The 27,222-nt window shown below is 45.0% G+C and overlaps 1 protein-coding gene across 6 annotated transcripts in view; it reads right to left on the reverse strand.

Annotated features, from left to right (window-relative positions):
• Window positions 1-306: 306 nt before the first annotated feature.
• Window positions 307-27,222, reverse strand: part of LOC115096549 — a 44,746-nt gene continuing 17,830 nt past the window's right edge. For 3 of the 6 annotated variants that reach the window (XM_029611318.1, XM_029611317.1, XM_029611313.1), the window contains 5 exons: window positions 26,245-26,335; window positions 25,682-25,774; window positions 15,364-15,392; window positions 15,172-15,254; window positions 307-1,072 (listed from right to left, as the gene is read on the reverse strand). In XM_029611318.1, the coding sequence (XP_029467178.1) occupies window positions 1,053-1,072; window positions 15,172-15,254; window positions 15,364-15,392; window positions 25,682-25,774; window positions 26,245-26,335 (316 nt within the window). In that variant the 3' untranslated portion in view covers window positions 307-1,052. Of the gene's footprint in view, window positions 1,073-15,134; window positions 15,255-15,363; window positions 15,393-25,681; window positions 25,775-26,244; window positions 26,336-27,222 lie in introns of all 6 variants that reach the window. The other 3 variants (XM_029611314.1, XM_029611315.1, XM_029611316.1) reach the window with 3 other exon arrangements.

Genomic DNA, 27,222 nt, shown 5'->3' on the forward strand with positions numbered 1-27,222 from the left:
CTAGATTGTCTCCGTTGCTAATATATATATGCCAAATATTATCAAATGCAATGACATTCTGTAGTATGTATGTATGTGTGTATATATATATATATATATATATATATATATATATATATATATACTACAGAATAGATATGTAACTAATTTTTGTGGATATCCTGATTGTATCATTCTTTTACATATGATTTATGTTGATGTTGGTGCTCTGTTTGTGTCTTTAAATAGAGATATAAAAAAAATATCAATAACTTAAAATTTAAACAATACTATTCATGCTTCACATTGAGAAAATTTTATGTCAAATTGAAATTTTATTTCAGTGAAATCTTTCTATGGGTAGTAACTATTCTTTATCCAATTTGTAGCTGCTGTTATCTGAAACATGTATACACATTTGCATACTATCAATTAGTTGCTTCTGAAAATCTGCTTGTAGCTGAAACAGTGCAGAGGAGGATAAGCCAAATAATTTTTATTCTGGACAAAAGATTGTTGCATCTTAGCTATGGTAAGTCATTTAAGATTGCCAAAGTTACACAGATTGTATTCACTGCAGCTATGATAGGTTCTATCTGCAAAATATTACAAGAACTAAATATTTTTGGTGATTTCAGTTTTAACTTTTATTATACTACCATTTAATAAAAACATGTCTCAGACAGTAATAGTTTGGGCATGACCTGAATGGTTTCAGTAAAGTCTGGAGTTCTATCTTTTGAACTTTCTTGTAGCTCTTATAGGCATAAGATAGATTTCCTTTCTAGCTGAACATCTGTATAAAGGCAAAGCAATTAATCATACTATTTTGGATAGTCGTTTAGCCACAAGAGGTGAAGAAATGGTGCCGCACAACATTGATCTGTCATTGTGGTATTTCCCCCTTCAGTAATTTCAGTGTACAGGTATAAGTAACGGCACCAAATGACCTCCCTGATGAAAACTGGGCTTCGTAATGAGCCTCTCTCTTCCTCTTCTGATTGCAATAGATAATCTCTTTTTCAGTTCTGTTTTTGTTGCCTCTGAAATGTTTTCAGTTTCTCGTGGCAATCTCATGGCCAAATATTTTGATCTGCAAAAGAAAAAAAGGATCCCTTTGAATGTAAGCAAAACAATGTAGGCCCACACCTAAACCTACTTATCCAGTACCTATTCTTATTTATTTTATCTATTTAAAATTATTTATATGCTGTGGTCTTCAGTGGGGTTAGATCAAAGTGGTTTTCATCACATACATACATAGTAATTAAAACATAAAACGTTATCATTAAAACACAGTATCATAAAACAACTCAAATAACATTCAACAAAAAAAAAATAGCTGGAGTTTGCAATAAAGGAAGTATTCTTCAGTTTCAGGAAAATGATGCTGTGAGGGAGTCTATAGGAAACTCCCTCAGACTACCTTAAGGGACTGAGCACAGCTATCTCACATGGTCCTCCTTAAGATCCAGATCCACAGGGAATCCTGGAAGAAGGAAGAAACCCTACACCAGAGTATAACAGTGCCTAGAAAGGTTAAGCAGGCTCCAGGGAGCAGGGGACCTGTTACATTTAAGGACTGTGTTAAGTTAAGGTGAGCTGCACTGATTGTTTTGATTTTAATTTTTCCACTGTAAATAAACTGCACCTAAAGAACAGCCAGAATCTGCCTCCTTATTTCTTTGGCTATTTCCAAGCCATCGCCCAAGTAATCACATATGGTGGGAACAGTGGGATATCTTGCCTAAGTGGGAAGCATAAGCAAGAGGCCACAGCAGCAGAAGAAAATAAAAACCCAGAAAAAAATTTTTTTTTCTTTTTCCTGGGGCCTACCAATTCCACGCACCCAGCCTTCGCAGAACAGGCCAAGTCCCACTTATGAAGTCAGGGGTCAAGCGGTGAGTAAAGGCCAGCAGGTTTTGGTTTTCCTTTCCCTGGAGTGGTATGTAGTTTGGAGGCAGCTCGGTAAGCAGGGATGATAGAGCAGGTGATCCAGGTCCTTGCTATAGGGCAGCAATACTTACAGAATGCCCTGCAAACGTAAATTGATCAGCAGCAGGCAAACGGTGCAAATCCAGATAGCACAAGCTGTGCAAACCCTGTAACTAGTCCACCTCCCAAGTCACTGACACTATTTAAGATGTCCCCAGGAGAAGACCCACATGGTTTCCTGAAAAACTTTGATTGTGTAGCCTGATTGGCAGGCTGGCCAGGGGAGAGGTGGGCTACCTATTTGGGGAATCTACTCACTGGGAGTAGTCAAGCAGGCCGATGCATAAAACGGGGGTTAGCACGTCCAATCGCACATGTAGGTAATAGTGCTCATCACATGTAAATGCATGTTGATGAGGCTATTATCTATTCCCCTAGATGCAAAAAAAAAAAAAAATGTGTGCCTGACGTGCACATTTTTACTTGCCCAAATTAACCCCTGACTCAAGCAGGCATTAATTTTGGAGGAGCCCAAAAAGGAAGTACAGAAAAGCAGAAATACTGCTTTTCTGTACTTCCTCCGACTTAATATCGTGGCAATGCTGACAGGACAAATACAGTTATGTTGCTAATTTAGAGGCAGCCGAGAAGACGGTAGGAGTCAGGGGAAGAACAGCAATCCACCTAGAATGTCTTACCTGGCCCTTTGAGTGAGAAAAGGGGGGTGACCCGGGGTTTCAGGCAGTTCCAGAGGGAGGATGAATCCTTTAAGTGGGCCCAGAAGCATATATGAAGGGTGGATGGAAAGTTAGTTCCTGGGGCCCAGGTTACAAACCCTATTCCTCCTTATTTTGTGATGAAAGGGGACTTACTTTACTGAGTCACAAAAGGAAGTTCTCAAATTGTACCACCAGAGGGTCATGCATCTAGCCCATAGCCACCTTCTAGGGGGATCACCTGGGAGAGGAAAAGACCCAGGAGAAAATATCGGCACAGTTCTATTGGCCAGACCTACATAAACAAGTATAGTTGTATTGCTAGCCCTGCCCTACCTGCCAACTCACAAAGCTGCCTGGTTATGGTGGTTCCCTCTGATCCCCTTTGACATAGCTCGCAAGATTTGGGAACCCTAGGCAGAACCTCATTGACTACATTCTCCAACTGCAGACTCACCTAAAAAAAGGCTGGGGAGGTGGCCTGCCTATGCCTAGAAAAGCCAGAGGTTACAATCACACCACAGTCCAGAGAGTATTCCTGCTGAGGGATTGCATCCTTGTCCTCCCATCTTTGGGAAGCAAGTTGGTAGCCCGCTGGCAAGGGCCTTATGTGCATATGTACGCTTACATATGAATACATGTATTGAGACCATCTATATAAATGCATTGAACACGTATATTTTTCCATGTAAAAGTAAAGTAGGACTTACTCGCAAAAAATCCTGATTTACATGCATAAGTCAGCCAATTTTAAAACATGCATGTGTAAATGAAATTTAACAGTTTGCCCAGTCCTTCAGGTTCAGTGAGAGCTGATCTTCCACCCAGTCAGTACTACACAATAAACTTACACCAGATAATTAGCAGGTGTAAAAATACACGAGTAAAAAGTATGCACGTAAGTATCTTTTAAAATAACTTATGTGGTGGGCGTCTTGACCCCATCCTGGAATGCCCTTTTTTATGCATGAAAATGAAAACATGCATTTCAATTTTTATGTTTAAATCTGTTTTATTAATTTTCAGAATACAAACAGGCAATAAAGAAAAACAACTCGGGAACACTGGGTTACTCTGACCAGTGCCCCAACAATACAAAATCCCCAGCTTCCCACAGTAACACCTCCCCTCCCCCCGGAAGGCTACAGGAAGGGTCCTCAAGAGGGTTCCGAGGAAATAGTCCCAGAAAAGTCATTCAGAAGCATACTTTGCACCTTGTGAGGTAGTGACTGAATATAAGGCCCGCCCCCAAAACGCCACGTCATTTACGCAATGCCCCCGACATGCCCCTTTTACAAAGCCCCAGGACTTATGTGCGTCCTGGGGCTCTGCGCGCGCCAGCGGCCTATGCAAAATAGGCGCGCGAGGGCCCTGCGCGCGTAAATCCGGCCGGATTTACGTGCGCAGGGCATTTAAAATCCGGCCGATAGTGTGTAGCAGCTTATTGAAGTTAATCTGATAAATACGACTCAGATCAGCGTGCAAAAGGACCCCCAAGTATTTCATGGGCTCTTCTACCCAATGCATGGGAACATCTGCCCCCCAAAGTTGTTGTGTAGCCTGGGAGAGTGGCAACGCTTCTGATTTATCCAGATTTAGTTTTAGCCTGGCTAGTAAGCCATAGCAAGAGATTTCTCCAAGCAACTCAGTCAGGGAACACAGGATTAGTTAAGTGTAAAAGGATATCGTTTGCAAAGTCTGCAAGTTTAAATTCTGAAGAGGATCCCACTCCTGTTCCCATAGCAATTCCCCAAATGTCGGTGTTAAGTCGCAAACGGCATAATAAGGGCTCTAAGGCCATTATAAAAAGTAAAGGGGATAGAGGCATCCTTGCCGTGTACCTCGGGCCAAGAAAATATCATCTGAAAGATAACCATTCTCATAAAGGATGGCCCTGGGATTACTATAGAGAGTGTGAATGGCACATGTAAAAAAACCTTCTATGCCATACACCTGTAAGGTTTGAAACAGAAAGGGCCACACCAATCTATCAAAGGCCTTTTCTGCATCTAAACTCATTAAAAGGGACAGCATCTGATGGAGATGACTCCACTCCATAGATGCTAGGAGCCTACGGATATTAGCTATAGAGTCCAGGAACAAACCCCACTTGGTCTTGCCCAATGAGGGCAGAGATGATCCTAGCCAGCCGAGTGGCCATAATCTTGGCCAGAAGCTTAACATCAAAGTTTAAGAGAGATATTGGATGATAAGAAGTGGGAAGCTGTAGGTCCCTGCCCTCCTTAGGCAATACCGTGATCATCGCCTGGTTTGGTGTCAGCGGAAAGGTCTGTAAATCAATGTTTTAAACATCTCTCCCAAGGGAAGGGCTATTTGTGGAGCCAAAATTTTATAAAATTCCGAGGGAAAGCCATTGGGTCCCAGCATCTTGGACAGTTTAGAGGATGTGACGGCATCTAAGACTTCCTGCAGCTGAATAGATTGGTTTAATTGAGCCAATCACTCAGCAAATACTTTAGGGAGAGAGATGGACTGTAAATAGGCCTGAATCTGCTGCGCATCTACAGGTTGTGCTGTGTATAAGGCTTGGTAGTAATCCCTAAAATCATGACATATCGCTTTGCCGGAGGTGACCAGTGTCCCCTTAGCTTCTTTAATAACTCGAATAAATTTATTTCCAGTTCACCGTTTAACCAGATTCCCCAAAGGTTTCCCTATCTTATTGCCGAATTGATATAACTTAAATTTATAGTACATAATCCCCTTTTTTGCCCGCGGATGCAAGAGCGTATTTAGCGAGCCCATACTGATAAAAAGGCGGCTTTATGTGCTGGGGTAGAGTCTATTTCCATAGCTCGTTTTGTGATGGAGAGTTGTTTTTCAAGGGTGAGTATCGACTTAGTTAAGGCTTTCTTACGAGCAGCAACATTTGAGATAAATTCACCATGCAGTACAACCTTAGCGGTTTCCCAAAATAAAATGGGACAATCCTGATGACACGCATTGGATTCTGAAAACAACTCCCATTTTTATTTAAGATAATCACGGAAATCCAGATCGGAAAATAAATGTTTGCGAATTTGCCAAAGCCGATCACCATCCATGGGTCGAAAACCCAATATATCAATCTACACGGGGGCATGACCGGAAATAATAAGAGGCCCAATTTGAGCATCCTGAGACTGCGTCACTAAACTCTCGCTAAGCAGAAGCTAATCAATACGGGAGTATGAGTGGCGTGCTCGGGATACATGAGTGTACTCCCGATCCCCTGCGTGTAGTACTCACCAAATATCGACGAGCTCCAGATTCCGGCAGAGATAATCAATACTTCTGCCAGATTTCATTGCTGGGCCGCCGCTGAAGGAGGAGCGGTCAAGATGCCTATCATGGACATAATTAAAGTCACCGCTCAACATCAGTGATGTATCAGTATAGGCTAGCAACAAGGTGGCGATGTGAGCAAAAAAAAGCATGATCATAGGTATTTGGAGCATATATATTACAAAACACTATAGGGTGACCAAATATAGTGCTTTCTACTATTAAATAACGCCCCGCAGGATCTGAGATTATCTTAGACTCACGAAAGGGGACTTGTTTCCCAATTAATAGAATGACTCCCTACTTTGCGAGTACCTGACTGGGAAAAATATACCCCACACCACAATTGCAAAACTTCACAAAGTCATATCTTATTCATCCTTATTACATAGATACTCATGGATGTTTAAAAAATGGAGGAAAAAAGACCTCAGGACCTCGTGTTATGTTCTAAATAGAACTTATATAGTGTATGAGGTAATTTATAATCATTGGTCTTTTAGAAAAACCTCCAGCCTGGAAACATGATGCAAGGTGATATTTTCTTCAATCCTAAAGATTCTAAAAAATATACTTTAAGAGCATTCACTAATTGCAACTCTGACTTTGAGGTTTATGTTTTAATTTTCCCTTGCAAGTTAGTTTATGTAGGCAAAATGATTAGATCACTCCGCATAAGATTAGCAGAGCACAAAAGTTGCCTGAAAACCATGAAAAGAGATGCACCCATAGTCAGTCATTGTATTGAAATGCAACATAAATTCAGTGACTTAAAGTATACTATTTTGGAACAAATTAAATTTACCACTAGAGGTGGAGATAAAGCTAAGAGACTATTGCAACAAGAAACCAGATGGATCTATAAATTACAGAGTTTTCCCCCACTGGGATTAAATTTGCAGATTGATTGGTTTCCTTCATGTATTCAACACTAATAGGGGTAGATTTTCAAACCGCGCGATTTGGCCTACTTTTGGCGCATCAGGCGCAAGCAAAAGTACGCTGGATTTTAGTAGATACGCGCGGAGCCACACGTATCCGCTAAAATCCGGGATCGGCGCGCGCAAGGCTATGGATTCTGTATAGCCGGCGCGCACCGAGCCGCGCAGCCTACCTCCGTTCCCTCCGAGGCCACTCCGAAATCGGAGCGGCCTCGGAGGGAACTTTCTTTTGCCCTCCCCTCACCTTCCCCTCCCTTCCCCTACCTAACCCACCCGCCCGGCCCTGTCTAAACCCCATCCTTACCTTTGTCGGGGGATTTACGCCTCCCGGAGGGAGGCGTAAATCCCCGCGCGCCAGCGGGCCGCTAGCGTGCCGGGACGCGACCTGGGGGCGGGTCTGGAGCCCCGGGACTTACGCGAGTCCCGGGGCTCTGCGTGCGCCGGTAGGCCTATGTAAAATAGGCTCACCGGCGCGCAGGGCCCTGCTCGCCTAAATCCGCCCGGATTTGGGCGGATTTAGGCGAGCAGGGCTCTTAAAATCTGCCCCATAATGCGTAACCCTTTAAAACCTACCCCTCCGCGCGCCGAGCCTATTTTGCATAGGCTCGGCGGCGCGCACAAGCCTCAGGACACACATATGTCCTGGGGCTTTGAAAAAGGGGCGGTCCGGGGTCGGTCCCGAGTCCTCCGGCACAGCGGCTGTGCCGGGGGTTGGCACGCCGGCAGCTGGCCGGCATGCGCAAGTTACGCTTGCCAGAGGCAGGCGTAACTCCTGCAATAAAGGTAGGGGGGGATTTAGATAGGGCAGGGGGTGGGTTAGATAGGAGAAGGGAGGGGAAGGTGGGGAGGGAGCGAAAGGGAAGTTCCCTCCGAGGCCGCTCGGAGTGGCCTCGGAGGGAACAGGGAAAGTGATCAGGCCTCCCCTAGGGCTCGGCGCATGCAAGGTGCACAAGTGTGCACCCCCTTGTGTGCGCCGACCCTGGATTTTATAACATGCGCGCGCATGTTTTAAAATCGGGTGTACATTTGTAGCTCGCACAAATGTACCCCGCGCGCGTAAGATTAAAAATCTGCCCCTATGTTTTTTTGGGTATTCAGTATAAGAAGGATGATTGGTTGGATACTGATATAAATATAGGGCGCATGCGCTGGCATTTTTGGATTTCAATCACCATTTCCAGTCGTAGACTGCATTCAGAACTGTTTGGATGTTAAATGTTGTGATCTAGGGGATATGTAAAGATTTAAAAAGCATTATTTGAGCAAGTTGCCATGAATGTGTGTTGTTCAATATGGATTTTGTGTTCATATAGTAACTGCCTTGAAGCAGCCTCACGGTGAAACATCAGCTGATGTCAGCTTAAGAACAATGAACAGATCCAATATGCATCCGGCAGAATGATAGCATTGTTCCAATGCCCTACACAAATAAGTTGAATCTTTATCATGTCCGGAAATAATCTACAATGGTTTCAAAAAAGTTTTCAATACTGAGCAACGTTCATTGCCTATTTTTGAATTGTTTATTTTCATGCAGTATCTATGCACATTTTTAAAGAAAATTTCAAAAAAATGAACAGGATAAAAAAAATTTTTTGGATTAAATAAAAAATTTTTGATTGAATAAAGAAGTTTTGGAGGCTGGAGGTTTTTCTAAAAGACCAATGATTATAAATTACCTCATCCACGATATAAGTTCTATTTAGAACATAACATGAGGCCCTGAGGTCTTTTTTCCTCCATTTTTTAAACATCCATGAGTATCCATGTAATAAGGATGAATAAGATATGACTTTGTGAAGTTTTGCAATTTTTGTGTGGGTTTCAATTGCTTCACTTTTATACCTTGTCATTTGGAAAAATATACCCCACCCACCCATTGTTTCTTTAATTTATCATGCTCTCAGGTGTCGAGGTGTGTCTCTTGTAACATGGCCACCTGTGCCCATGTGCCCCAGCGTCGCAAAGCTTGAAGACATTTATAACGCTTGGTGCCACAGCCTAAACCCCCAACATTCCAAGTAATACAACAGATAGCAGGAGCTGTCATAACAAGAACTGGGAAAAGTCATGATCAAATGGACAATATTGAAACATAAATCGGGTCCGGGCCCCCCAGCCTAGGCCCAGTCCCGTCCGAAACAGAAAAAATATAAATGAAACTTTGAACCCAGAAAAAGCCCACGAGCCTTCCAAAATCCTCTCTCTCTCTATAACCCCCCCCCATTCCCTCCCTCACCCCCAAGTACCCAATCCCATTTATGAACAACAAAAGAAACACAACCACGGTTTCCTTCCTAAATCACATGCTAGCTAAAAGCTAGAGAGGTCATTGTAATATGTGACGGGGCCGCACTCCCCAATTAAACAATCAAGGGAACAGCAACCAAATGGTCTCTCAGATGGAATAAATAGGAAAAATTTGGAAATATGCTAGCAGAGACATTATAATACAATATGAAACCCACAGAAAAAAATCACCAAGATAAACAAAAGGTCCCTTATTGTGCTGGTTGCAGAGGTTCAAGAAAATGAGATCAGTCCACGGCTCTCATAGGTGAACTGGAGTCTCGCAGCCAAGGGTTGAAGAAGGTCTGAGCTTCAGCAGCAGAGTCGAAGGTGTGGGAGGCATTTTGGAATGTCACTCTTAACTTTGCTGGAAACTGCAAAGTAAATCGGATATGGTGCTTCACAAGCAGCGAGCACACCGAGGCAAACTCCCTCCGCTTTGCAGAAAAGGCGGCAGAGTAATCAGCGAACAACAAGATCAGGAGGTTTTCGTATTTCACAGCCCCCTGCCTGCGGTAGCTGCGCAAAATGTCGTCCTTCTGCAGGAAGTTTAAAAAATGTTGTGATTATTGGTCGGGGACAGCCTGAGTCAGGAGTCCGTCTACCTAGCCGGTGTGCGCGCTCGATTGTTATAGGCCCCAGCATGGCAGGCAGGGCCAACGTGTTGCGACCGTCACTGCTCGACATCCTCACTCCGCCCTCTTTACCTCTGTGGCAACTCCCTCCAGGTCTGATGGACGGCTGGCTGCCGCAGCATCTCCTTGCCATCTCCCTCCGGTGTCCCCCGGACCGGCTCGACGTTGCAGTTCTGCCATGTTGCCTGAAGACCTAGGGCGCGCGTGCACTCTGATTGAAGTACCAGCAAGAGCGCGAACCTCAGGGGCGTCCCCCTGAGATGACATCATCCGCTTCCAGTATTTAAAGGTCTCTTTTTCACTGTCTAATTGAGTTAGCAAGGGGTTGGTTATGGGAATGTGTCTCGCTACCTACGGACTACTCCCCCCAAGCTACTCTGCCTCCTTGATCTTACCAGAGGTACCCGCTCCTTGGGGGCCTTGCTCTTTTTCTTTACTTTCAGATTACAGATAGGAACCGGTACTCGCTCCTCGAGGGCCCATGTTCCTGGACACTCTGAAGATTCTCTACTGCCTGGAAGCTATCACTGCTATAAACAACTGTGAGTTACCATCGCTCTCTCATAGCTTTCCCTGGAACCAGGTACTCGCTCCTCAAGGGCCTAAACCTTTCCAGCTCCTGAGCTTCCGTGAGACCTTATGTGAGTTTTTGTCATCTAGTTCTGTTCATGAACTCTGCCTACTCTGCCTACTCACTTTCTACAGTTTCTCAACAGCTCAGCCATCCTGGATCGCTGTTCCAGTACCTGAGGGACTACAGCCCTGCCGGGCATATCAGCTCACTACTTCCACCTCTGGTGGTTTCAAAAACCTGTTTAATAAAAGAACTAATGTGTGTCTGCCTCCATACTCAAGCCTAGCCAGTGGTCCCTCTCGGGATATCCTCCCGGGGGTGTGGTCATCTGCCACCGGCCCAGGGACCCACCCACAACTATATCAGATTCATTACAGATTGCTACTCCTTAGCAAGACGATACATGAGACACTACAAGATTGCTGACTCTTCCTTCTTTAGGAGCCAGTCATAACAGATTGCTAACTCCGCAGTCTAACTAACAGCAAATTTATTACACAGCACTCGAGGGAGCCAGATTTCTAGGGTAAGGCAAAGGTCCCCATCTGCGATGGATTCCGGCAACCCGATGAAGCGGAAGTTGTTCCGCCGGGATCAGTTCTCTAAGCCCTCAAGCCGGTCAGAAACTTTCGCTAAGGACGTTGTTGTGACATTGAAAGCACGCTCAAGTGTTCTCACCCGTCATCCACATCATTTAAATGAGTCTCCACTTCCCCCAATCGGGTTGTATTTGCTGCTAAATGTGATTGTAGAGTATCAAAGCGCTCGTGGATAGTGTCCATTTTATCATCTAGGGCCTGCAGGATCGTACCAGTCACATCGCTAAGGTCTTCACTGCTGGCTCTCAGGGAAGGAGGATTACTGGCGCCTGCCACCATCTTGGAAGACAGACGACTCTTCTCGGGCCAGTTTAGCGGCCATCCGGTGCCCAAAATATTGCCAAGGACACGGGAAGGATGGCAGGCAGGTAGTAGAAGGGTATCTCACCCAGGCAGCGGTGCTGGACCACATTGGAGCAGGCAATTAGAATGGTGAGGAGGAGTGGGGCCCTGGAGCGAAGCAAGGCATGTCTTGTCGCTCACATCACATCACGTGACCTCTCTTCAATTTTTATAAAATTGGAGTATGTGAGTAGAGGCTACTTACATGCATATATGCTAATTTTTGCGAGTAATGTTTTGAAAATTCACTTTTAAATATAATAGTGATATAAACTGTTATATTTCGGGATCAGTAAGCATATGTGCTGATGCCTAGGCAGGGAGGCAGAGCCAGCAGCAAGTTCTGGTCACTGACCAGTGCCAAGGGTGGCCTTCCACAGGGAGCTGCCTAGGCATGCCCTCTGGAGTGAGCACAGCAGACAAGACCTCTAGGAATCAAAAACTTTTATGAAAAGCAAGCAATACTTCTGCATTTGTGAAGGTAATCACTGGTCATTGCATTTAGAGAGTTTCGTTTTGCATCACTCTTCCCATTAACTGTAAAAGAAAGCCTTACTTTAAAAATCTTCCCCTCTGGATTTCAATCTGAACACAGTTTGCTCTGCTTCTGCCTGTTACAACACATTTAGGATAATATGCCTTTGTTTATTTCATTTGTGTGTTATTTTAGAATCCAATTAGTTGAGGGATCTCTTTGTTCATACAAAGCACAAATATTTTGATCATTAGAAGTTTTATCAACCTAACGCCCACAAAGGTTTCAGAGATGGAAATACATTTGGACTGGGAGAGGTGTGATTACAAGTCTCTTCCTGTTAAGAGGCCAATGTACTGAAATGCACTTTGAAAAGTCTACCTCACACATAAAAACAGCAACTTGGTGCTTAGGCGCATCAGTGTCCCTTTATATATATGAAGTGGACTTGCATGTATAAGTTAACACTTACAAAATGAAATGCAAAAGCAAAGAATGAGCTGTTGCAATGAACATTCATGCAAAACAGCTCATTAACTATGTATGAAGTGCTAAAACATGTGTGAAAAGGTCTTCCCAGACCAGTTTTCTCTAAAAAGATAACTGCCTCATTGAGATATAGTTGTCTTTATTGCAAAGTTATCCATAGGGAAGCCTCTGTATGTAAGTTTTCTATCAGACTTATTTGCAGAGGACTTGTCTGAAAACTGCAACTTTTGCTCAGTTTAGCACATCAGCTGTTGTGCAGGAGGTGGACCCTTGGGCTGAGGTGGGGGTGACGCTACCCGCAGGGCAAGCCCTACGGGTCCCCACCGTCGGCAGGCGGAGATGGCTGACTGACGGAGGCCGCCTGGAGCTTCACCAATACCAGCCCTCGTTCCCCGCAGGTTGAGCCCTTGGATACCGGGGCCAACTGGACTTAGGTGGGCCTCTGTCCAAGGTCTTCTCTGGACGACGAGGAGGTCAACTAAGGGCAAGCAGTGGTAGTAGGAGTAGGTGGTCTGATCTGGATGAGGCGGATTCCCGGAGACCCGGGCGCCAATAAGAACAGGAAGCAGACAGAGGGCGCCCGAGTAAGAACAGGCCGAAGCCTGAGAGACCAAGTCCAGAGAGAAGACAAGAGGAATGTCATAGAGCAAGCTGAAGTCAGGGCAGGCGGCAGGTAAGGAAGAGTGGCAAGACAAGTGTGGGTCAATACCAGAAGTCAGCTAGAGAATGGTCAGGCAAGGCAAAGGTCAAACCAGGAGACAGGCAGGATCGTAGTCAGACGAAGCAGTGGTCAAAGCCAGGAGACAATCAGTAGTGTGGTCAGACGAAGCAGTGGTCAAAGCCAGGAGACAAGCTGTAGCGTAGTCAGATGAAGCAGTGGTCAAAGCCAAGAGTCCGTCAGTAGCAACAAGCAGGGTAGACATGGAACACAGGAGCAGGAACGGGTACCAGAATCAGGAACAGGAATGCAGATGAATCAGGATCCAGGAACACGGAGGAGACGCAGGAACAAGCAACTAAGCACATGACTAGCGTGGAGACCTGTTGCCAAGGCAAAGAAGCAGTGGCTAGGTCCGGCCTTATATACCGGGACCCAGTGACATCATCATCCAGGGCCATGGGGTGGTTTCCTGCCGCGACCCCTTTAAAGGGAGACCAGATGTGCGCGCACGCCTAGGGAGGGGTGCGGCGTGAGACAGCGGCGTCTCCCCACAGACCACGTGGGGAGGCCCACCAGAGAACAGAGGCATCCGCTGTGGAGCTGAGAGCATGGGGAGCGGCCCGGGATCGGAGGCGGCGGTCCATGGCCGCAAGAGAAGCAGAACCAGGCGCTGGAGCAGGCAAACGGGGGTAAGAGGGCCTGGCCACGGGCCTGCTGTGGATGGCACACGCAAGATCAGCTTCTTAGCCTACAAAAGCAGATGTTGACAGTATTTGACTCTGCAGGCATGATCAGATAAGGGAATATTGAATAATTATTTTCAAAGGTCGAGTTCAGTAGCAAATCTTATGACCAGCTTTATACTCTTCATTCAAGAAATAAAAGGTTAACAAATCAAAGCAAATATATATATATATATATATATATATATATATATATATATATATATATATATATATATACCAGGTGATATCTTTTTATTCTTGACTAGCTTTAAAGAGCTAATGCACTCTCCTTCAGGTCAGAATTCAAACAGGATCCCAATTCACTTTTAGATATTAGTACTCGAGCATATATGCAAGAGCCTGAGGGTGAGTGATCTGTCAGAACATTTTTGGCACCAAGACTGCATGACAGCTTCCAAAGGAATAATGCTATTGATGAACAGAGAATGTTTTAGCTGAGGTTATAGATGCCAGAATCTGCGTTCCTGTGTGTCCACAGGATGTCACTATCGTTCCATGGATGTTTGGCAACAAAACCCTGCTTCCTTTTTATCAGATGCATATTTGTCAGTTTGGCATGAAGCTTCGAATGGAAAGGCTGTTTTAATGGATTTCAGGGCAATGGACTATCAATTTTAGCAACCGCTACATTTTTTTTACATTTATTTTTCAGGAGAGGGTTGAGTTGCCACACTCCTCTCAGAGCACCCAACAGAGACTAGAAGCTCAAAGAAGCAGGGGAAAACTGCTAGGATCAAAACAAAGAATGAAAAAAAAATGTCAAATGCAGCCATGGCCAAGGACATCTAACCTCCGGCTAAGCTGATCGGAGCTGGAATGGCTGCAGCTTGATCTTACTGGCACTTTTTGAGCCTAACACGGATAAATACCTTTGCTATTGTCTTTTTTTTTTTTTTTTTTTTAAAGTCAAGACAACCAGTCCTAACATGATAAAAGCTGTTAGTGGAATTGAAGAGAGGGCAGAGATAGTCAGACATTCTGGTATAGAAAGGTCAGAAGAGGTACAGTGTCTTACACCATAAGTAAGCACCAAGACATACTGGGCTGTTTATCTATAAATTAATTTTACATTCAGGCTAATAAATCCACCCTCCAGTCCAGAGCACCATGTGGCTATCATGAAGAGTGTAGTGGCAAAGTGAAAATGAAAAGGCTCAGGTCAGTAATAGGAAGCCCGTTCATTCATTCATTTTTGATACAATTCTGTGGTTCCTTTGATTATCCATAGCCACATTTTTTCAATTCTTATTAAGAACTCTATGGCCATTTCATGACTTGATTTAGTGCATCGCAATCAGAGCAAGTATCTGCCAGACAAAAGTCGATAGTGGAAACAGCACAATCTTAGACCCTAAAAGAGTAGGGGGTCCTCTCTGATATTATCAAATATCTTGGAGCAAGAAGAACAGTAAATTATGTTTGCAATCGCCCTCAGATTAGCCACTGGTGAGAAGAGACATTCATTTACCAATTGCAAGTGCATTTTAAGCAGGTGATTCACCAACCTGCAGGCATCAGAGAGGATGGAAAAGGGTGCCATGTCTGAGATGAGGCCTGGGAATCCACAGAAGGTGGGGGTACAACAAGGCTGCAAGACACAAATCAAACTTGTTACTCTGTGCAACAAATGCATGCCATCTGCTGAAAGAGTTAATAGTTTAACTTTTAAAAAATTACCTTTCATTGTAGTACCTTACCTTCTAACAGAATACGCATCCATGGAAAGCTAAAGGAAACAGAGAGCAGAGTGGCTGTTAATGGAGTGATATCAGGTTTTCTCCCCATCCCATATGCTATGATTTAAGATATTTATTTAGTAGGAGTTCCACTGGTCATGGAATGTTGTGTTTAAAATGATCCCCATGGCCTCCGTTTCCCACATTGACTTTAAGCAATGGAAGTACTTTGGGCTGGCTGAAATACTAAGCATTACCATGTAGGAGATAGGTGAAGAGCACATTACATAGGGCTGGGATTGTTATAGTTTTGATACCTCCAGCCATCGAGGTTGATGGTTGATTACGGGCAGCATTAATCACTGACAGAGGGTATTATGATAAGAACATAAGACTTGCCATACTGGGTCAGACGAAAGGTCTATCAAGACCAGCATTATGTTTCCAACAGTGACCAATCCAGGTCACAAATACCTGGCAGGATCCCAATGGGTAAAGAGATTCCAACCAGCTTATCCCAAGAATAAACAGTGGATTTCTGCAACTCTCCCTTAATAATTGTTAATGGACTTTTACTCCAGGAACTTGTCCAAGCCGTTTTTAAACGCAGCTATACTAATACTTTCACCACATCCTTTGGCAACGAATTCCAGAGCTTAATTATGCGTTGAGTAAAAAATGATTTTCTCTTATTATTTTTAAATGTATTACCAAGTAACTTCATTGTGTGTCCCCTGGTCATTGTATTTTTCAAAAGAATAAACAACTGATTAATGTTTACTTGTACCATTCCACTCATTATTTTATAGACCTCTTATCATATCCCCCCTCAGCCGTCTCTTCTCCAAGCTGAAGAGTCCTAACCTCTTTAGCCTTTCTTCATAGGGGAATTGTTCCATCCACTTTATCATCCTTGTCACCTTTCTCTGAACCTTTTCTAATTCTGCTATTTCTTTCTTGAGATGTGGTGACCAGAAATGAACACAAATCTCAAGATGAGGTCGCACCATGGAGCGATACAGAGGCATTATGATATTCTCTGTTTTATTCTCCATTCCTTTCCTAATAATCCTTAACATTCTATTTGCTTTCTTGGCTGAAGATTTCAAAATATTTTCAACGACAACACCTAGGTTCTTTTCCTGAATGGTGACTCCTAATATGGAGCCTTACATTTTGTAGCTATAATTTGGGTAACTCTTCCCTAAGGGGTAGACTTTAAAAGGTACGCACGGGCATCCATGTGCGCGAGATACCCGGCGCGTACACATGGACACCTGATTTTATAACATGCGCACATGCTATAAAATTGGGGGTCGGCGCGCGCAAGGGGGTGCACATTAGTGCGACCTGAGTGAGCCGACCCCCGCGGCCTTCCCCATTTCCTCCCAGGCAGCTCCAATTTCGGAGCAGCCTGGGAGGGAATTTCCCAATCCCCTAATCTAACCTTCGTACCCCTTCCCCTAACCCCCCCCCCCCCCCGACCTTTATCTTACTTTTTGCGCCTGCCTCTGGGCAGGCATAGGTTGCGCACACTGACAACCTGCCGGCACATGATCCCCCAGCACAGTGGCAAATGGCCGCTGTGCCGGGAACCTCTGACCCTGCTCCACCCCGCCCCCTCCCCGCACATTTTTCGAAGCCCCGGGACATATGCGCGTCCCGTGGCTTTACATGTGTGGCCAGGCCTTTTTAAAATAGGCCCGGCGCATGTAGGCCTTTTAAAATCCGGGCCTAAGTGCATCACTTTGCACTTGTCTACATTAAATTTTATTTGCCATTTGCACGTCCAGTCTCCCAGTTTTGCTTCATCCTCTTGCAATTTCTCACAGTCTCTGCAAATATCACAGAAATGCACTGTGGATCTTTATGGATAGGTGAGAAAGAGTTCAGCGTTAGGCTATATTGCCAACCACCTGGCCAGAATGAACAGACAGACAATAAAATGCTAGCACAAATTAGGGACGCTAACAAAATTAGCAAAACAGTACCAATGGGTGATTTCAATTACCCCAGTGTTGACTGGGGTAATTGACATGCTAAGGAAGTAAAGTTTCTAGATAAAAATAAATGACTGCTTCGTGGAGCAGCTGGTATAAGAACCGACAGGAGGGGGCGCTATTTTAGACTTAATCCTCACTGGAACATGTGATTTGATGTGAGAGGTAACTGTGTTGGGGACACTTGGCAATAGTTGTCAAAACATGATCAAATTTGACATGATAACTGGATGGAGCCCACTAAGGAAATCTACATGCTACCTACTGTGATAGCATGTAACTTTCAAAAGTGAGACTATAATAAAATGAGAAAAATGGTTAGAAAAAACTGAAAGCAACTGCAAAGGGTAAGAGTTTACAGCAGGCATGGACAGCGTTTAAAAATATCATCTTTGAAGCCCAGACCAAATGTATTCCACACATTTAAAAGGAAGACCAAACAACTGCCGACATGGTTAAAACGTGAGGTGAAGAAAGCTATTTTACTCAAAAGAACTTCTTTCAAAAAATGGAAAGAGAATAAGCACTGTCAAGTTAAATAGCAAAACATTGAGAAAGCAAACAAAAAAAGAATTTGAAAAGAAGCTGGTTGAGAGGCAAATTCTTAAAATAAAATTTTTTTCAAATACATCCAAAACAGAAAGCCTGTGAGGGAATCAGTTGAATTGTTTGATGATTGAGGGGTTGAAAGGGCATTTAAGGAAGACAAGGCCATAGCAGAAAAACTAAATTAATTCTTTGCTTTGGTGTTTGCTGCAGATGATGCCAGAAATGGTATTTATTGGTGATGATTTGGAGAAACTGAAACAAATCATGGTGAGCCTATAATAGGGCAGATTGACAATACAAAGAGTAGCAAATCACCTGGACTAGGTGGTATACACCCCAGAGTTCTGATAGAACTAACAAAATGAAATGTCAGATCTATTATTAGTAATTTGTAACTTTTTATTAAAATTGTTTAGTGTACCTGAAGGCTGAAGAGTAGCCAATGTAATAATAATCTTTAAAAAGGGCTCCAGGGGTGATGTGGGAAACTATAGACTGGTGAGTCTTATTTTAGTGCTGGCAAAAATCATAGAAACTATTCTAAATAACAAAATGACAGAACATAAAGAAAGACATGGTTTAATGGGACGGAGCCAACATGGATTTACCCAAAGGAAGTCTTACCTCACCAATTTGCTAAATTTTTTAGAAGGGGTTAATAAACATGTAGATAAAGGTGAATCAGTAGATGTAGTGTACTTGGATTTTCAGAAGGCATTTTACAAAGTCCCTCATAAGAGACTCCTAAGAGAATAAAAAAGTCACGGGGAAGGAGCAAATGTCCTATTGTAGTGTTATACGGTAGTTAGTGAGGTTTGGGGGGACACTTGGACACTGTGGCAGCTGACCATGCCCACGGGGGGAAGTCCCGTGAGGGGCCACAGGTCAGGCTCAGCTCTGGACACACAAACACAGATAGTTCTTTATTTAGACAGTTTGAGAAGCCATCAGAGATGGCGTTAGTGAGTAGAAGATGTAGCCTGGCTGGGCTAGTATTCCCCAGGGCGCTGGGACAGCGGTTCCTCCAGTAGCAGTGCTGTAGTGGGGAGAACTGAGAAAGTGAGTACAACAGAACATTCACAGAGTCCCCAGTATGGAGAAGCCCCGAGATAGGGAGTTAGAGAGACTTGTTGGCAAAGTACTCACACAGCGGTTCCATGTAGGAGATGGCACTGGCGCTGGAACGGGGGCAGGCCCTCGAGGAGCGAGTACCTGGTTCCAGGGAGACAGCTCTGAGGAGTAGATGATAATAATACTCACTGATGGTGTCTGTAGGAGATAGATGCAGGCAGCGGGACAGGGAACATGGGCCCTCGAGGAGCGAGTACCGGTTACCTAACAGCGACCTGAAAGAAACAATGAGGTCCCCGAGGAGTGGGTACCCCGTTAGCAGAAAGAGTCCAATGGGAGTTGGAGCAGAGTAGCTGGGTCCGGAGAGCGAATCCCATCCGTAAGATCAACCTTGCTAACTCAGAGGCTAGCAATGAACAGTAGGCTTAAATATCTGGGCAGCGTGATGTCATCACAGGGGGACGCCCCTGAGGAACGCGCCAATGAGGAAATAAGAATGAGGGCTGCGCAGCGCAAGCGCCCTAAGGTACCTGAAGAACATGGCAGGAGGCAGCGCCCAAGCCAGTCCAGGGATGCCGGAGAGGACGGCAGGCAGACGCCGCGGCAGCCAGGCATCCATGAGGAGCAGGAGGAGTCGCAAGAAAGGAAAGGTAGGCGGAGTGAAGCCGTCGGGAAGTGACGGTCGCAACATGTTGACTGTGAGCTGGTTAAAAGATGGGAAACAGAGTAGAATTAAATGGTCTGTTTTCTCAGTGGAGAGAATTAAACAGTGGAGTACCTCAGGGATCTCTACTGGGAACAGTGCTCTTTAATATATTTATAAATGATCTGGAAAAGGGAACAATGAGTGAGGTGATCAAATTTGCAGATGACACAAAATTATTCCAAGTTTTTAAATTGCAAGCAGATTCTGAGAAATTGCAGGAGGACCTTGTGAGACTGGAAGACTGTGCATACAAATGGCAGATGACATTTAGGTGTAGATTTTTAAAAAATGCACGCGCTACCCGGCGCGTACACATGGACACGTGATTTTTATAACATGCACGTGCCAGTGCGCGCATGTTATAAAATTGGGGGCAACTCACGCAAGGGGGGGGCGAAATCAGCAACTTTTGCGTGGCGACGCATCGGGGCCTCCCCCAGTTCCCTACTCCCTATTCCCTACCTTAGCCTCCCTTCCCCTTCCCCTCTCCTCCCCACTCCCTAAACCTAATCTCCCATACCTTTTTTTTTTTTGTTCTGTAAGTTGCTGCTCCTCCGGAGCAGAAGCAACTTGCGTGTGCTGGCTGTCTGTCGGCGCATGCTCCCCTGGCACAGCGGCAAATGGCCGCTGTACCAGTGCCTCCAGCCCCGCCCCGCAGACTGCCCCTCTCAACCCCCCGGCACTTACTTGCGTCCTGGGGTTTACACGATGGCTGGGCCCATTTTAAAATTGGCCCGGCACACCTAAGGCCCGGCCACGCGCGTAAACCCGGGATTTATGCGTGCCAGGGTTTTAAAATCCGGCCATTAATGTGAACAAGTGCAAGGTGATGCACATGGTGAAAAGTAATCCAAATTGTAGTTACACAATATTAGGTTCCATATTAGAAGTTACCTCCCAGGAAAAGGATCTGGGTGTCATCGTGGATAATACTTTGAAATCCTTGGCTCCGTGTGCAGCGATGGTGAAAAAATCAAACAGAATGTTAGGAATTATTAGGAAAGAAATGGAGAATAAAACAGAGAATGTCATAATGCCTCTGATTCGCTCCAGGGTGAGATCGTACCTAGAATACTGTGTGCAATTCTGGTCACCACATCTCAATAAAAGATGTAGCTGAAAAGATTCAGAGAAGGGGGACCAGAATGATAAAGGGGATGGAACGGCTTCCGTACGTTGAGAGGCTACATAGGTTAGGGCTCTTCAGTGTTGTGATTCCGCTCGCAGGAGTGGCCTCACTCACCCAAATGCCACTGAACCTGGATGTCACCTGATTCAGTGCAGCCCGGACGCCGCCGATCCAGGCTGCTGCTCTCCATGGCTGGAGAGAAGCTGCCTGATCTTTGTGGCCCAGTTCGCCACCGCCGGCAGCCTCACTGATGCTCCAGCCTGGTCTTTGTGGCCTGGGGACCGCCAACTTCCATCTCTGCTCCTGCCCAGCACATCTCGCTAGGTGCACGTGCCTCTGTCTTGAATTTAAAGGGAAGGTGGCAGGAAAAGCCCCAAGGCCCCTCCTGCTGATGTCCTTCCACCAGCCCTATAAAATGGCTCTTCAGTATTTGCTTCTGGCCTTTGCAAGGTCTTCAGTCTTCCTGTGATCTTCAAGGTCTTCTATTTCCTGTCTTCATCGTTGGAGGTCCTCCATGTCTTTATTCCCGTGAATTTCTTGGTCTCTCTTCATGTTCCTTGTTCCTGAATCCACACATTTGCCTTATTCCTGGTTCCAGCCTTCATCCTGTCTAGAGTCTTCAGAGTCTTTGCTGCTGGTTAAAGTCTTTGGAAGTCTTTCCTTGGTTTTAAAGTGTGAGTCTGAGTTCCTGAGTCTGTTTCCAAGTTCCTGAGTCCCATCCACATTCTTCAGTGTTCTTGTTCTAGCTTCCATCTTGTTCCAAGCCTTTGAGTCCAGTGCCTGTGCCACTATTGGCGTGGTCTGTGGCCAGTCCCCAGGTAGGGTGCACAATGGCGCTGGACTCCCTCAGAGCTTTCAACGTGTTCCCAAGTCCTGAGCCTTCATCTTGTCCAAGTCTTCAGAGTCATGTCCAAGCCTTCATCACGTCTTGTCATGAGTCCTCAGTCTTCGTCTGTCCTCATGCACAAACCACTCCCAAGCAGCAGTTGAAAAGTGCTTTTGAGTGGCTGAAGGACTACTCCAGAGAACAGCATTGCGTTGCTGGGTCTCAGTTCCTGGTGCATGGTGGATATCCGAGTGTTCCTATGCCAAGCCAAGATTATTCCTGTTTCAGCCTACCCATGCTCAGACGTGTTCGCCCGCCAGCAGCATAGACCACAGACAGCCCCAGGGTTGCGCAGGTCGCTTCACGGCACAGGGGCTCACGCTCTCGAGAGCCATCTATGCTTGCTATATTCAACTTGAAGGAGGGATATGGTAGACGTCTATAAAATCATGAGTGGAGTAGAATGGATAAATGCAAATTGGTTGTTAACTATTTCACCAAATTACAAAGATTAGAGGACATTCCATGAAGTTACTGCACATTTAATACCAATAGGAGAAAATATTTTTTTACTCAATCCACAGTTAAGCTCTGGAATTCATTTCCAGTGTAGCTGGGTTTAAAAAAGGTATGGACAAGTTCCTGGAGGAAAGGTTTATAGCAGGATTTCCGGTTTGCCGCAGCTATGAGATAAAAATGCTAATGCAAATGAACGCTGATTTGTGTTTTGCTCCTGGAAGAAGAAGTAATAGAGTTCGAAATGCGGTTCCGTGTCGAGCAGTGTGATTTAGTGCAGGCATCTGTGTTCCAGCACAATTACTGAATAATTCTGCAGCCTGTTTTCAAGCCTCAAGCCTTCCATTAAAATATTGAGATAAGTCTTTGTCGTCTAATTTTGATATTTTACAGACTGCACACTTCTTTATATGTGTTGAATGATTCATCATAAACGAATTACAGAGACATTTTGATTGCAAAAAAAGTCTATGTGCGCAACTTCCTACCATAGACCATTCCTACCATAGACCATGCTCCTCAGAAGAACTCTCCCAAGCCTTCAATAACGTAAGTGAAAACCTCGACCTCACCAACCCAGATAATGCTCTCCTGTCATGGGATAAGCTTACTGCTGACATAGCCAACAACATCTGCCCCACCATCCACAAAGTAATAAACCCCAACCAAACAGAAAGAAAACCATGGTACACCTGTGAACTCAAAAAATTAAAACAAGACCTTAGAGCCAAAGAACGCTCCTGGCGAAAACAACCCACCCCCACACTCAAAGTAGCCTACAAACACACCCTACACCTATACCGACAAGCAACACTCCACGCCAAACGTGACTTCTATGCAGCAAAAATTCACAGCTACAAATTCAACCCCACCGCCCTATTCTCCTATGTAGTAGAACTCACAAAGTCCACCACTCCTTCCCCCCAGGAAGATAATAGCATAGAGAAATGCAATAAACTAGCAGATCACTTTAAAAACAAAATCACCAACATTCTCAATCGTCTCCCCCCCAAACCCACTCACATCGACCTCCCACCCACCACCAACAACATTAACCTCACATCCCTTGATCTCACCACTACGATGGAAGTCAACGCCATCCTAAAAAAGATGCGGCCAGCCACCCACATCGCCGACAACATCCCATCTAAACTCCTCCTCACTATCCCTTCCGTCATAGCAAGACCGTTAGCGGATATCATAAACTGCTCCCTTACCTTCGGGACGGTTCCCGACCCGCTTAAACTCGCCATCGTAAAGCCCCTACTAAAAAAGCCCACCCTCGACCAAAATGATCCAGCAAACTACAGGCCCATCTCCAACCTACCTTTTATTTCTAAAATTCTGGAGAAAGTGGTCAACACACAACTTACCGACTTCCTAGAAGATAACAATATCCTCCACCCCGCCCAGTACGGCTTTCGCAAAAACCGAAGCACGGAAAAGCTCCTACTTGCAATAACAGACACCATCCTAAAAGGCATGGACCACGGCCAATCATACATTCTAGCCCTCTTAGATATCTCAGCAGCTTTTGATACGGTGAACCACAAAATCTTAATATCACGCTTAGCAGAGATAGGCATCTCTAACACAGCCCTATCATGGTTCTCCTCCTACCTTGACCACAGAAAGTACTTAGTCAAACTTGATAAATCCGAATCCACACACATTCCTCTTTCACAAGGCGTACCCCAGGGCTCCTCCCTTTCCTCCACCCTCTTTAACATCTACCTTCTCCCTCTTTGCCACTTATTATCCAAACTGGGACTAAAATTCTTCTTGTACGCTGACGACGTACAAATACTTATCCCCATCCAAAACTCCCTCAACGAAACCCTGCACTTCTGGGAGACATGCCTCACATCTATCAACGCCCTCCTTTCCAACCTACACCTTGCACTCAATACTTCAAAAACTGAAATCCTAATTATTACTAATCAACCCAGCTTATCCATTCACCAACTGCAACAGAACACTTCACAAAATCTCACACCTCCGTCCACTGTCAGAGATCTAGGAGTTCTCTTAGATACACAACTTAGCTTCAAATCCCACATCAAATCACTCCTAAAAGGGGGCTTCTATAAACTCCAAACCCTCAAAAAACTTAAGCCTCTCCTCCACGCACATGACTTCCGTACCATTATGCAAACCACTATACTATCAAAACTTGACTATTGCAACTCACTGCTAATAGGCCTTCCAGCTTCCACAATCAAACCCCTCCAAATCTTACAAAATGCCATGGCTCGCATCCTTACAAACTCAAGAAAGACTGATCATATTACTCCCATATTACAAAACCTCCACTGGCTACCAATCACCTATCGCTCTCAATACAAAACACTTACTATCATACATAACACGCTATATAAAAATAACTCCCCCTGGATCGAAGATATGCCACACTTCCACCAGGCCAACCGTCCTACCAGAAACTCCCTTGCGGGCACCCTCCACACCCCTTCACTCAAAATTGCTCACCTCACAAACACCAGAGCGAGAGCCTTCTCCATCGCCGGCCCCACCCTTTGGAACTCCCTCCCCACCGAGCTCCGACTAGAACCTTCACTTAATCAATTCAAAAAAGGAATCAAGACCTGGTTATTTAAACAGGCCTATCCCAACGCCTCTCAACCCTAGCATTTGACTTCTCCTCAACACTCATTATTTCCCTCTCCCTAGTACAGTGTCCCCCCTCCCCCCTACACACCCTCCCTCCCTCACCACCCCATCCATTTTATGGCTTCCTGATATTCAGTCACCACCTCTCCTTCCCATCGCCACCACCTGCCCCCCTTGTACAGTTCCTACCCCACCCCGCCTCCCCTATGCGCTTCATCCCCCACCCCGCGCTACCCCCCACTCTGTCGCCTCTTGTATATAATTAATTTATGTCCAACCTGGTTAACCACATGTAATCTCATTTAATAACTGTGGCGCCCGTTGGCTCTACAGTAAAGTTGTCACCTTTTAACTTCCTATCCTTCCTCCATCTATCATTGTAATTTCCTTTCTCAGTTGTCTGTAAACCGACATGATGTTTTTTTTTTTACGAATGCCGGTATATAAAAGTTATAAATAAAATAAATAAAATAAAACTTGCCTTATCAGTTGAAAATAAGAATAATTATGGTTTCATTTTTGACCAATGATTATATATAAGGCTGAGTACAAAGTGGTCATTCACATGGATGATGCCTAGTATGAAGGTCAATTTATAAGTGTCTGTTTTATTGGTAATTCTGATCCATAGAGGAAAGAAGGATTAATATATTACTATGGAAAAGTTTATAAACCATTATGAACCAGATAAACTTGGGGGAAGACACTGTTTATCCCTGGGTGTAAGAAACATGGGATCTATCTACACTCTGGGATCTTGTCAAGTACTTGTGAATTGGATTGGCCACTGTTAGAAACAGGATACTGGGCTTGTTAGACCCTTGAGCTGACCCAATATAGTGGTTCTTATGTATACACTTGATTATACATATCAAAGATTTCAAATTATTTCAATGAAATCCACATCTTATTACCCTTCTCTGTTCCAGGAGTCTTCTGATGGCAGCTTGTAAGCCCTTGATCTGTTCATCGGCCGCCTTCTGTGTTTCATAGTGGAATTGCTGCTCCTGAAAGATTGGCCATACACAGAATACAAAAAAATTTAGCTTCAGGATTAGATATTAAATAATCAGAAATTTTAGAGTACTTGAAAAATTCAATACTCAGCCACTAGGCCATCTCTCTTCACAAAATATAACTAATGTGGTCATTAAGCACTCTTTGGGTTTTGTCTTTGATTCTATGGAAACAGCATAACAAAGAAATTGCCAGCAGATGGTGACTGCATGTTTTATCTAACCCTGCTCCTTTTCCCCTATTTACTGCAATACCACAGACACCACTTGATCTTCGGCTTTTCCCTCACTTTCCACTCCCAAGACTCCTGCGTTTCTGTCCCTGGTCTCTTTGAATTCCAACATCATTATTGCCTCTAGCACCTCCTCTGGGAGGCTCCTCCACCCTTTCGCATTCCTGAGATTAGCCCTCTCCAGCTTTCGATCATGGACCCTTTCTTCTAGAACTTCCTCTGCCGTACCTGTGAAAGCTGTTCTAGCAGCTGATCCCTTTGTACTGTGAAGGTATGTCTCGTTTCTTCTAGAAGCCTCTGTAGTCTGCTTTCCTCTTGCCTATATTTTATATTTAAACAATACGTCAGACACAACAGCTTTTAAAACAGCCTTGAAAGTCTAGCTCAGTAATATAAGCATTAGCATTTACATGGTGCTAACTCTTTTAAACTGGAGGATGCACAGAGTTGTGTGGAGGGTTTCTGAATGGTGATGGGGAAAGTGTTACGTGTGCTGTCCGCGGCAGACCCGCGGCACAGTCCCCTCACTTTTCTACAGTGACTCCAGCCTCTGGTTCCTCCTCGCTGATGGCAGTGGGCCATCAGCTCCGTCTTCGGGCCTCCCCCGGTGCCTCCGGCTCTGCCACAGTCCCCAGTGTTCCCGGTCCTGCTTCCACTTCTCGTTGGGCCTCTCTGTGTGGCCCGGAGAGACGCTGCTACTCGTGCTGCGCCCCTCCCTAGGCGCGCACGCATCATTGATTCTTAAGTAGGGACCGCGGCGGGAACCTAACCGCAGCCCCAGATGATGACATCAACCTGACTATAGTAGTTAAGCTCAGGCTCCGCTCCCTAGAGTTGCCTTTGCAACAGGTCTCCTCGCTGGTCGAGTACTCGTTGCTTCCTAGAGATTTGTCTCATCCCTGTGTTCCTGTTCCTCATTGTTCCTGGTTCCTGTCTCTTCATTCCTACCCTGCTTATGCTTCAGATTGACTACACAGACTTTGACTTTGCTTCGCCTGACTAAGCTACTGCCTGTCTCCAAACCCAGACCTCTGCTTCGCCTGACTAAGCTACTGCCTGTCTCCAAACCCAGACCTCTGCTTCACCTGACTACGCTACTGCCTATCTCCAGACCCAGACCTCTGCTTCGTCCGACTATGCATTGCCTATCTCCAGACTCAGACCTTTGCTTTGTCCAACTACTCATTGCCTATCTCCAGACCCAGA

Source organism: Rhinatrema bivittatum, chromosome 8, assembly GCF_901001135.1.
Source record: "Rhinatrema bivittatum chromosome 8, aRhiBiv1.1, whole genome shotgun sequence".
NCBI classification, from domain to species: domain Eukaryota; kingdom Metazoa; phylum Chordata; class Amphibia; order Gymnophiona; family Rhinatrematidae; genus Rhinatrema; species Rhinatrema bivittatum.